General features: G+C 41.3%; 1 protein-coding gene across 1 annotated transcript in view; it reads right to left on the bottom strand.

Annotated features, from left to right (window-relative positions):
• Nucleotides 1-13255, bottom strand: part of LOC117484802 (citron Rho-interacting kinase) — a gene marked incomplete in the record, with an annotated part of 91454 nt that overhangs the window by 17802 nt on the left and 60397 nt on the right. The window contains 9 exon segments of the mRNA XM_034133238.1: nt 1388-1523; nt 2191-2271; nt 3680-3724; nt 5589-5758; nt 7012-7116; nt 7911-7999; nt 8336-8359; nt 10151-10319; nt 12930-13079. Coding sequence (XP_033989129.1) covers nt 1388-1523; nt 2191-2271; nt 3680-3724; nt 5589-5758; nt 7012-7116; nt 7911-7999; nt 8336-8359; nt 10151-10319; nt 12930-13079 — 969 coding nt within the window.

Genomic DNA, 13255 nt, shown 5'->3' with positions numbered 1-13255 from the left:
CATGACTTCACGTCACCACCGCTAAGCTCAAGGTGGCTAATGTTGGGCTATAAAGGAACTACAGCACGGTCACATGACTTCACATCACCACCGCTAAGTTAAAGGTGGCTAATGTTGGGCTATAAAGGAACTACAGCACGGTCACATGACTTCACGTCACCACCGCTAAGCTAAACGTGGCTAATGTTGGGCTATAAAGGAACTACAGCACGGTCACATGACTTCACGTCACCACCGCTAAGCTAAAGGAGGCTAATGTTTGGCTACAAAGGAACTACAGCACGGTCACATGACTTCACGTCACCACCGCTAAGCTCAAGGTGGCTAATGTTGGGCTATAAAGGAACTACAGCACGGTCACATGACTTCACATCACCACCGCTAAGTTAAAGGTGGCTAATGTTGGGCTATAAAGGAACTACAGCACGGTCACATGACTTCACATCACCACCGCTAAGTTAAAGGTGGCTAATGTTGGGCTATAAAGGAACTACAGCACGGTCACATGACTTCACGTCACCACCGCTAAGCTAAAGGAGGCTAATGTTGGGCTATCAAGGAACTACAGCACGGTCACATGACTTCACGTCACCATCGCTAAGCTAAAGGTGGCTAATGTTGGGCTCTAAAGGAACTACAGCACGGTCACATTACTTCACGTCACCACCGCTAAGCTAAAGGAGGCTAATGTTGGGCTATAAAGGAACTACAGCACGGTCACATGACTTCACATCACCACCGCTAAGCTAAAGGAGGCTAATGTTGGGCTATAAAGGAACTACAGCACGGTCACATGACTTCAGGTCACCACCGCTAAGCTAAAGGTGGCTAATGTTGGGCTATAAAGGAACTACAGCACGGTCACATTACTTCACGTCACCACCGCTAAGCTAAAGGAGGCTAATGTTGGGCTATAAAGGAACTACAGCTCGGTCACATGACTTCCCGTCACCACCGCTAAGCTAAAGGAGGCTAATGTTGGGCTATAAAGGAACTACAGCACGGTCCCATGACTTCACGTCACCGCCGCTAAGCTAAAGGTGGCTAATGTTGGGCTATAAAGGAACTACAGCACGGTCACATGACTTCCCGTCACCACCGCTAAGCTAAAGGAGGCTAATGTTGGGCGTGATGACGTTTAGTCGTCTCATTTAGACGCTTGTTAGCAACCGCCGTTTTATAAATCCACCAGTGGGTTATTTACTGACGTATTTTATGTGGTAGAATAAAAATCTCTTCAGCTTGCGTTAACCACAGACCTTATCTTTCTAACACATTCAGAAATCCATTGAAGAGGGAACATGAAGGGATAAAATGCTGAAATGATGAATGTGAAATGAATGCTTCTCCAAAATAACAGATAAAGTGAGAAAGCAGGCTCTCTGACCGACGATCATCAGCAGCTTCTCCTGCTCTTTGATGATGTGGATCTGAAAGACGGAGCCCAGGCCGGGGATGTGCGTCAGAGAGTTCTTGATGACGTTCAGAGCGTAGAGACCCTCCTCAGAGCCCACCAGGACAATCTGCAGCAACACAGACACCATCACTGTCATTATTCTGTTGGAAGTGGAAGAGGGGACATCTCAACCAGGAGCAACATGGGGTTAACCTTCGCTGTGAGTCCCGAGCTTCTGTTCAGGATCAATATACTGTCATATTAAACGTGAATGTGGATGGTTTCTTTTCTATTTATTATCTGTGTGAATGACGTAACAAAGTTGCCCTATGTAAAAATAGAACATAAGTAATTTCATAGTTAAATTCAATAAATAAATACTCTATTTCATGTACTATTAAAATCGTTAAAATATGGCATGAGGTAATACAGTTTGGTTTTATATGTTACAACATACAGATAGCTACCAATGTGTTGTGACCGCAAGTGTTTGTTGTTTTTTGTGCTTCTTGAACTAATGTTTGTTCATGTACTGGTACTGCGCGTTTTGTTGACGCACTGAACTCAACGTGGGTTGACGTCGTTATTGAAGCTCTGCAGCAGTCTGGGACATAAAGTTATCAGCAGAAAAAAAAATGTTAAGACTCAAATAATGCATGTTTTCTGTTAATGCCATCAACCTTTATGGCTACCTCTGGCACGTATGCATGATGAATTAAAGTGCTCATATTAATGTGCATTGTCCCCTCCTTAATAAATATATATAAAACCTATAATAAGTGCATGTGATGGACCTGATCAGTGAGGGGCAGCGTGCAGTTGATGTCCAGCCGGTCGTCTCCCTCCAGCTTCAGCAGAGAGTTTCCTAACAGCTTCTGTAAGAGAGAAGAGGGGTCAGCAGGTCATGACCTCTACATGATCTCAGATTGGGTCAGCACGGGGATGGGGGGGGCTGCAGGACAGGGTTAGTGTCAGAGGTGGGACCAAGTCACCAGCAGAAAGTGAGTTAATAAGTCATTTCTTGTTTCATATTTCACTCTGAACCGTTGACAGTCGTGACGAAACAGTGAAGAAAGCATTAGTTTCACATCATTCTGAAACATGCCTCTCCCCTTTCTCTAAATATAAGTCATGTGAATGTCATCAAGTTCATAAGGCGGCATATCAGGGCCATTGTAGCGCTGCTTTGTGGCTGCAAAATATAATTTGAGGAGGTCGTCTAATGCAACTGTGGAGGAGGATCCAAAAAATGGTTCATCTTAAAAGTTTAAATTCAACTTCAGAGAATTTAAGGTTATTTATATCTTGCAGATTTATGGTTTTATAATCTCAGAGGATATTATCTGAGATTAAAATCACACGTTTTTAGTTGTCTGTGTTGTGATGAGGATGATAGTAAATGAAGCGATGTCGTTCATTTTGAATAAAAACAACACCAGGTTTTCTAGTAAATGTGTGACTTTAAACTAAGAAGATTTCAGATGAATACTATGTTATAAACTCATAGAATATTCAAGTGTTTTGTCTTTTAGATGCTTGACTTGTTATTGTTTATTTATCACTTAAATCTCAAAGAATATCACAACTTATTTTTCATAAATCTACAAATGTATCTTGTTCATTCTCGTAATTTAGTATTTTTACAACCTGCCTTGATATGCCGTCATATATGTGTGACTTGTGACCCCCAGAAGAATCAGGTGACTTGAGTGTGCAGAGGGGAAGGGGCCGTAACAACACACACAGGTACACCAGCAGGTAAACACCCGGGTCCTCGGAGCAGGATCAACACAAAGATGATGAAACATCTTGGTGAGAAGTCGTGTACTGAGGTCATAAAACACAGAGGAGAGTGAGGAGCAGGTGAGGTGAGCGGGAGGAGGGGTGACACATGCATGACAGCGTGATTCAAGATTCAAGGCTTTTATTGTCATTTGTACATAGCTACAGTGTAGTTATGACAATGAACATCTGTAAAATAGTGCAAGGAGAGTCTATATACAAGTAATTGGAATATGATATATTAGATAAATAATTAGTAAGTTGCAAACAGATGAATGTTATGGATGTTCAGGTGTTTAACAGTCTTATGAAGGTGTGTGTGTGTGTGTATGTATGTATGTATGTATGTATGTATGTATGTATGTATGTATGTGTGCGTGTGCGTGTGTGTGTGGGTGTGTGTGTGTGTGTGTGTGTGTGTGTGTGTGTGTGTGTGTGTGTGTGTGTGTGTGTGTGTGTGTGTGTGTTAGTAAATCGTATCTTCATCTCCGTGTGTTTTACCTGGACCAGAGGAGTCAGAACCATTATTCTTTTGGACATAGCAGCCTATGTGTGCCGATCAAATCAACACGCCCGTATATACCGGACATATAGTGACGCACGATGGAAAAGCAACACACAGCAGAGAGAAGGAGAGAAGGAGAGGAGGAGAGAGAGGAGGGAGGAGGGAGGAGAGAAGGGGAGGAGGAGTGAGAGAGGAGGAGGAGTGAGAGAGGAGGGAGGAAGAGGAGGAGAGAAGAAGGGGACAGTTAACGACATATATTAACGAACTGGGGCTTATCCATTACATCTATAAACCTCCACACACACTCATACAGGGCTGGACGATTTGGGAAAAATAACTTATTGCATTTATACTGAGTGGAGTTCTGCTTTAATACAAATATGTTTTATTTCTGAGTTTTTCCTCAGAAATCAGATTTTTCTTTTCCTAGAATTCAGGTTTTTTCTTTTCAGAATTGTAATTTTCTTTACAGATTTCAGATATTTTTTTCAGAATTCAGATTTGTTTTCCTAAGAAATTTGACTTTTTTCTCAGAATTCTAAAATCTTCGACAGAATTCAGATTTTTTTGCAGAATTTTGACTTTTTCTCAGAAGTCCTAAACATAAATTCACGTTCAGATCAAGACTATAATACCCAGATTTTTTTTTTAATTAGCTTCAAAATAATTGCAATTAGTTATTTCTTCCACATCATCCAGCCCTCATACAGTATCCTCAGCTCAGTAAAGCCTCCACACAGTTAAACAGCCTTAGAACGTTTTATTAGACGGGTTATGTTGGGAAAATACTGAGGCCCTGTCCACACGGAAACGAAAACGAAAGCGAACCGAGGTCGATATCAAAAAAGTCTTCCGTCCACACGGAATCGGCACAAGAAACGTGTCCGTCCACATGAGACCGCTCGACCCGCTGGAGACGCTGTAGTACATATGTTGGGCCTGTAAGTGGCGCTGTACTTCCGCCACAAAATACACCAAAAGCAGCGAATAAGACCCCCCGAGCATGGTTGCCATGGTTGCCTGGTTGCCCTTCTGGTTATTCTCCGCGGTGGATTTAGCAACATGTAGTTCATGTAGTTCATGTCCACTTGTTGCTGATGGTTGTGGTAGAGGAGCTGTAGATGTTGCACTAACATCTGTAGCATGGTCAGTAGCGTCTGGAGCACGAAAGCAACCCTGTGATCCGCCATTGATGTTGTTGTTGGCGAAACGCATCAGCAATGACACGGGTGACGAGGGGGTGAGCAGGAGAGGTGGGGAGAGGCGGGGCTATGATCGTTTAGGGCGTACACACGGTGCCGCAAGCGTTACGTTACTAGACCTTCCCACTTTGGGATGCGTTATCGTTTGAGGGCTCCGTTTCCGTGGTTCCGTTACGGCCTCGTATGGACGGTTCGTCCACACGAGGCCGTAACGGAACCGCGGAAACTATAGCGGATAACACACGTTTCGTCTCCATGTGGATGGGGCCTGAATGTACTCTTCCAATATGAGAGTAACATGATAACAAAGGTATCCCAACTGTAGCTGTGAACATGACAGGATGTCTGATTACCTAGAAGAGCATCAGGACTGTTTGAGGCATATGATAGCTATGTGATTAACATGATGATTCAGCCTCTATGGAGATAGACATATGACAAGCATGCTCATTTCTGACGTGGAGCTAATCTGAAGTAAACATTGAATACTGCTTTCTATTCCTCCATCTTGTGACTGTGTAACTCCCTCTCTTGGATATCAGCATGTGAAGGACACTGTTCAGGAACTAGTTGATGCTCTGTATGTGATGACTACTTCCATTCTGGAGAGGATCACAAATACATGGATCCTGAGATCGAAGCTCAAGCCGGGGACCAGGGAGATTTTTCCAACAGGTTATTTGTCAGCTTCGGAGATACTCACTGCGTCGGCCTCGGCCTTCTCTCGTGATGCTCTTCCTGCAGAAACCACCGACTCCATCACCGCCACCCAGCGCTGCTTATCGGGGAAACTGGGAGCCATGAAGTAGATGGACTGTCCCGGCCAGCAGGGGGGGTGACAGCGAGACTCCAGCTTTAGCACGTAGGAGACGTCTGGACAACAGGAAACACCACTTATTGACACTTGTAGGAGACAAAATGCTGTGGTAGCCTGTGTTTATAGTTATATCCATAGGTGGGAAGTAGTGGAGTACAAATACTTCGTTACTGTACTTACAGTAAGTATATTTTTCTGGTATCAGTACTTTACTCCACTACTTATTTTTCTGACGAGTTTTTACTTTTACTTCTTACATTATGAACCCAAATACCTGTACTTTCTACTTCTTACATTTTGAACACAAATACCTGTACTTTCTACTTCTTACATGTTGAACCCAAATACCTGTACTTTCTACTTCTTACATTATGAACCCAAATACCTGTACTTTCTACTTCTTACATTATGAACCCAAATACCTGTACTTTCTACTTCTTACATGTTGAACCCAAATACCTGTACTTTCTACTTCTTACATGTTGAACACAAATACCTGTACTTTCTACTTCTTACATGTTGAACCCAAATACCTGTACTTTCTACTTCTTACATTATGAACCCAAATACCTGTACTTTCTACTTCTTACATTATGAACCCAAATACCTGTACTTTCTACTTCTTACATGTTGAACCCAAATACCTGTACTTTCTACTTCTTACATGTTGAACACAAATACCTGTACTTTCTACTTCTTACATGTTGAACACAAATACCTGTACTTTCTACTTCTTACATGTTGAACACAAATACCTGTACTTTCTACTTCTTACATGTTGAACACAAATACCTGTACTTTCTACTTCTTACATTATGAACCCAAATACCTGTACTTTCTACTTCTTACATTATGAACCCAAATACCTGTACTTTCTACTTCTTACATTTCCCAAACAGGCTGGTTCCTTTAGTTTGAATGTGTGTTTGGTGGCGTGATCATTATTATTTAGAGTCATTGCGTGCCTATTGATTTGAACACGATCCGTGTATCCATCATTTCCTGGTCTTCTCTAAAGAAGAGGGACCAATGAAAACGTTGTCATGTTGCCGTTGTTCAGCATGGAAACATTCATTAGCTAACAGTGACATTATTGTTCTATTAATATAAAGGGAGGTCAGGTACTCTTTAAAACAGCTGCTAGTTATGGGTACTTTTTACTGAAGTACATTTCAAAGCCCTCTTTACTTTTACTTGAGTAAAGAAGTTTAGTCAGTACTTCTACTTTCACCAGAGTATTTTTAAACACGAGTATCTGTACTTCTATTTGAGTAAAGGATGTGTGTACTTTTGCCCTCTCTGCTTGTACCTGACTTGGAGGTGTTGGGTAGCTCTGAAGCCCCCACAGCTCCATGGACCACCACCTCTCCATCCGTCAGACACAGGTCAAACTCCTCCAGAGGCTTCACTGAATCTGAAGCGCGCACACACACACACACACACACACACACACACACACACACACACACACACACACACACACACACACACACACACACACACACACACACACCACACACACACACACACACACACACACACACACACACACACACACACACACACACACACACACACACACACACACACACACACACACACACACACACACACACACACACACACACACACACACACACACACACACACACACACACACACAACACACACACACACACACACACACACACACACACACACACACACACACACACACACACACACACACACACACACACACACACACACACACACACACACACACATAGCATCTTTCAACACAAGGCAATTCAAAGTGCTTTACAGAAGTGAAGGCATTTTTCAAAGGTAAGGTCACTTTTTTAATTACTGAATATTTTAAAAAGTGATTACTGGGTTTTTTGTTTTAGGTAATATTTTGGCTCATAATCAGTCATCGTTAAAAAGTGTTTTTTGAAAGGTTAGGTTACTCTGATCTTTTTTTAAATATGAGGTCAAAATTCCGATTTTTTATTGAAACGGTCATTTTCTCAAAAGTTAGTCATTCTGAGAAGAGCTATAATTTTTGTCCAGAATGAAAGACATTAAGATCATTAAGAAATAGTGCAGCGGAAACACATTGTAAACATTCAAAAGCAAAGATAATGAAACATGAATAACACAGGTACATGAACAAAAGTTACAGTGCAGTGTGAGATGCGAATACAAAAAGGTAACATCATAATCCACCTTCTCTGGGCTCGATCTCGTAGACGGACACTTTGGTCCCGTCCAGGATCATGTACTTCCTCTCCCAGCCCTGGCCTCGCTTCCCATTCCTGCGAACACACACATTAAGACTTTCTCTCTTTCTCTCATGGTGCAAAACAATGTATATTAAGCAACCAGTCATGCCAACATTAATGACACTGAGTTTTTCAATTGAAATGTATTGTAATATTATATTTTAACTGTACTATGTACTATTTTATTGACCTGTACTTTAATCTTGTTTTATAATTGTTTGTGTGATAGAGATGATGCAATGTGTTTAGTGTGTGTTGATTGTTAGAGCTATTAGCTAACATCTGGCATAAAACATCTCTTCTCTTTTCTGAGAGTTATGTATTTGTATGCATGGTCCTTGTTTAAAATAAATACTTAAACCGCGTTACTGCAAAGCATTGAAGCATAAATCACTGATGGCACGATGAAGAAGCAACAAACAGCGGAGAGAAAGAGAGAGAGGAGAGAAGAAGGGGAATGTTACCAACACATGGAAGTAGACTTTAAAGTTTAAACCAAGGTGATGTGACTAAACATGACTTCATTGGCCCTGATTGAGATGTGTGTTACCTACTAACAAATGATCAGCTTTGTGTTGTCATGTGAGGTTTAAAACTGTAGTATTGTTTTTGTTTGCTTACTTGATAAGGACAGTGCAACTTAGAGAACATAACTGTCAAGTAAGTTATGTAAAAATGCAGTTAGCATAGTTAGCAAAAATGCTAATTTACATCCGTTCAACACAAATACGAATACAAAGTTAAAAAGACAAAATAACCCCTCGTGCATCATTTTGCATCCCAACAGTAAAACTGATATTAATATAAATATGTGTATGTGTGTTTATGGCAGTGGTGTAAAGTAACTAAGTACATTTACTCAAGTACTGTACTTAAGTACAATTTTGACCTTTACCAGCTTTGAGAACACTTTCATGATCAATCATTATAAAACATATCATATATATTATTCTGAAATGGACCAATCTGCACAATGACTACTTTTACTGTCGCTACTTTCACTATATTTTGATGATAATACTTTTATACTTTCACTTGAGGAACATTTTGAATGCAGGACTTTTACTGTAACAGAGTATTCCTACACTCTGGTACTTCTACTTTTACTCAAGTACAAGATCTAAGTACTTCTACTTTTACTCAAGTACAAGATCTGAGTACTCCTACTTTTACTGAAGTACAAGATCTGAGTACTTCTACTTTTACTCAAGTACAAGAACTGAGTACTTCTACTTTTACTCAAGTACAAGATCTGAGTACTTCTACTTTTACTCAAGTACCAGATGTGAGTACTTCTACTTTTACTCAAGTACCAGATGCGAGTACTTCTACTTTTACTCAAGTACCAGATGTGAGTACTTCTCCCACCTCTGGGTTATGGGTTTGTATAAATGAGCTTTTGATTGTGATGTGCTTAATAAGAGCTTTTGAGTGTTTTCATCTGTGTGCTCTGGTATGATCTGTGTGCTCTGGTATGATCTGTGTGCTCTGATCTGTGTGCTCTGATCTGTGTGCTCTGGTATGATCTGTGTGCTCTGATCTGTGTGCTCTGGTATGATCTGTGTGCTCTGATCTGTGTGCTCTGGTATGATCTGCTCTGGTATGATCTGTGTGCTCTGATCTGTGTGCTCTGGTATGATATGTGTGCTCTGGTATGATCTGTGTGCTCTGGTATGATCTGTGTGCTCTTGTATGATCTGTGTGCTCTGGTATGATCTGTGTGCTCTGGTATGATCTGTGTGCTCTGATCTGTGTGCTCTGGTATGATATGTGTGCTCTGGTATGATCTGTGTGCTCTGGTATGATCTGTGTGCTCTTGTATGATCTGTGTGCTCTGGTATGATCTGTGTGCTCTGGTATGATCTGTGTGCTCTGGTATGATCTGTGTGCTCTGGTATGATCTGTGTGCTCTTGTATGATCTGTGTGCTCTTGTATGATCTGTGTGCTCTGGTATGATCTGTGTGCTCTGGTATGATCTGTGTGCTCTGGTATGATCTGTGTGCTCTTGTATGATCTGTGTGCTCTTGTTTACCTTTGTCCTCAACCTGCCTGAGACTGCAGATGTAAACAAGCCTCAAAGCTAAATCTGGCACATTTACATGAAGGAGTAAATGCTAATAACTGTACATTGACCCTTCTTGAATAAATAAATATATAATTAGTATTATTGTGTCGGTACTGACCTGGGCGTCTTCATCCAGCCCTCCAGGTGCATGTGCCCCTCCTTCAGGGCGGGGGAGCTGCCTTTGTCCCGACACAGACCCTCAGTCAGGTGAAGGGAACAGTCACTGGACATCCCACAGGTGGAGGGGAGGCAGGGGGAGCATTTAGGGTGACACAGAGCGTGGCATTCTGCAGGGAGGAAACACAGGTGAGGAAACACAGGTGAGAGGGAGGAAACACAGGTGAGAGAGGGAGGGAGGAAACACAGGTGAGGAAACACAGGTGAGAAAGGGAGGGAGGAAACACAGGTGAGAGAGGGAGGGAGGAAACACAGGTGAGAGAGAGAGGAAACACAGGTGAGAGAGGGAGGGAGGAAACACAGGTGAGGAAACACAGGTGAGAGAGAGAGGAAACACAGGTGAGAGAGAGAGGAAACACAGGTGAGGAAACACAGGTGAGAGAGAGAGGAAACACAGGTGAGGAAACACAGGTGAGAGAGAGAGGAAACACAGGTGAGAGAGAGAGGAAACACAGGTGAGAGAGAGAGGAAACACAGGTGAGAGAGAGAGGAAACACAGGTGAGAGGGAGGAAACACAGGTAAGTGTGTGTACTTTAGTAAAAGTAGAAGTACTCAGATCTTGTACTTGAGTAAAAGTAGAAGTACTCAGATCTTGTACTTGAGTAAAAGTAGAAGTACTCAGATCATATACTTGAGTAAAAGTAGAAGTACTCAGATCTTGTACTTGAGTAAAAGTAGAAGTACCAGAGTGTAGGAATACTCTGTTACAGTAAAAGTCCTGCATTCAAAATGTTCCTCAAGTGAAAGTAGAAAAGTATTCTCATCAAAATATAGTTAAAGTAGCGACAGTAAAAGTAGTCATTGTGCAGATTGGTCCATTTCAGAATAATATATATGATATGTTTTATAATGATTGATCATGAAAGTGTTCTCAAAGCTGGTAAAGGTGCAGCTAGTTTGAATGACTTTGTATACTGCAGGGTAGCTTGTGAATTTACTCCAGGTGGAACTAAAGTCTGATTTAACACTTGATTATAATTCACATCATTCATCCACATCTGTGAAGTAACTAAAGGAATTATTATGGGATGGCTGTTGTTAGTGACAGATTGCTGGTGTCGGACACATTTCTGACGTGATGCAGAATAATGGGAGCGAGTGGGAGGAAACTGCTGCAGCCATCGCCATGGTTACACACATCATGACAATAACACTCACATTTATCATCTGCTTTATGAACTCCCTTATTACAATAGGAAATAAATAACATAAATAAATGTCAGGATGGATCAGATTCACCCTGAATTCTTGAAGTTTGTTTATTGCTCATGCCTCCACAGGATCCACAGACACCCAGAAATATATAGATTTATTGAATTAAATGTCTCTATTTAAAACACTTTGGACGTACAGAGATGGTGCAGCTGGGCCAGCATGAGACGGTTTGTGTAGAAGTGTTTTTAGTCTAGTCATGTGAGACTTAGATTAGACTGCACCAGTTGTTAAACTCTGCAAATATTTACTTTTATTCATCAATACTTTCTCGCTGGAGCATGTGAAAAAAGTTAATTTCACAAGGTATAGAGGTGATCTTTTTAGGGATAAGGGATTTCTGAAAATCCAGTTATTCTTGAGAAGTGAGGGGTAGTGGAGTGAGGTCATTTTTGGAAGATTGTGTCGTTTCTGACAAAAAGTTATTTTTAGTAGTGAGGTCATCTTTCCTTTTTTTGTGTTTACAAGTGAATGTAATGTAATTATTTTTATTGTTTTCATTTAAAAAAAGTATTGACATTTTAGAAAATTGAGGTCGTGTTTCTAATTAAAGTAATTTTGAGTAGTGTTTTAATAAAAAATAAAAAATCTTTCTAGAAAAATAACTTTTGAAAAATAGGTAATTCTTTTAACTGTTAAAAGAAATTGATATCAAATGATAATTTTGGGGGGTAAATGTTCGTTTTACACAACTGTCCACTAATTCAAATCTAGATGTTTCCTTCTGTCTATCTAAAGGCGATTCTTCCCCTGTTGTTTTTACATTTGATTGATTTTGCTAACTGAACTTATGAGGCTGTATACGTCTCCTCTAGGGAGTACCCAGCCCTTCCTATGTTTTTCTGTATGTGGCCCTCGCTGAAAACAGTTTGGACCCCCCTGATTAATATCTAGATGTTACCTCTGTAAAGCCCAATGACTTATTTCCATAAACAGCTTGAAATAGACCCTTCACATTTCCCCTTATTGTAATCAATCTGAGGCTCCTGATGAGCTGCCAACTCAATAAAGTAAACCCTACAGAGAGCTGGGATGTTTCTTAACGCATATTCAAGTATCAAGAATAATGTACCTACATTTGATCGATTTGACTAACTTATAACTGAACTTATGAGACTGTATACCTCTCCTCTAGTGAGTGGACCAGCCCTTCGTATGATTTTCTGCATGTGGCCCTCGGTGAAAACAGTTTGGACACCCCTGGTTAAAATCTAGATGTTACCTTTGTTCTGCTTATCCATAACATTCATCTGTTTGCAACTTACAAATTAATTATCTAATATATCATATTCCAATTACTTGTGTTAAGACTCTCCTTGCACTGTTTCTATTCTATTTTATTTGTATTACTTTCACTATTTTCACTATTGTATCTGTTGTATTGTGTTGCCCTGCTGGAGGAGCCTGTGACCTCATATTTTCATTGATATATCTGTAGCTATGTATACATGACAATAAAAGCCTTGAATCTTGAATCTAAGGGTGATGCTTCCCCAGTGTAACTCACCGAGGCAGGTGGCCGCCTGGCGTCCGAAGTGCACGGTGTCGAGGCACACGGTGCACTTGGCGGCCCTCATGTTGAGCCCCACGGTGAAGCGGTGCGCCGTGTTGTGGTGCAGACGCTCCCTCTGACTGTCCTTCAGGCGCCGGCTGAACTCTGGACACAGCGGGGGGGGGGGGGGGAACAGTGAGGGGGGGGGCATAGAAACACTCCCCATGCCAAAACAACCAAAGAACGGGGGGGGGGGGGGATGTTCAGCAGGATGCGGAAGCAGGTAAACTCTGGAGATGATTTATTGATCTGAGTTTGAGCCCACTCTCTGCTGCAAGATA

This window comes from Trematomus bernacchii, unplaced genomic scaffold (assembly GCF_902827165.1).
Source record: "Trematomus bernacchii unplaced genomic scaffold, fTreBer1.1, whole genome shotgun sequence".
Classification (NCBI taxonomy): Eukaryota; Metazoa; Chordata; class Actinopteri; order Perciformes; family Nototheniidae; genus Trematomus; species Trematomus bernacchii.
Note: the sequence above shows the minus strand (reverse complement) of the source record. Positions and strands in the feature narration are given on the sequence as shown.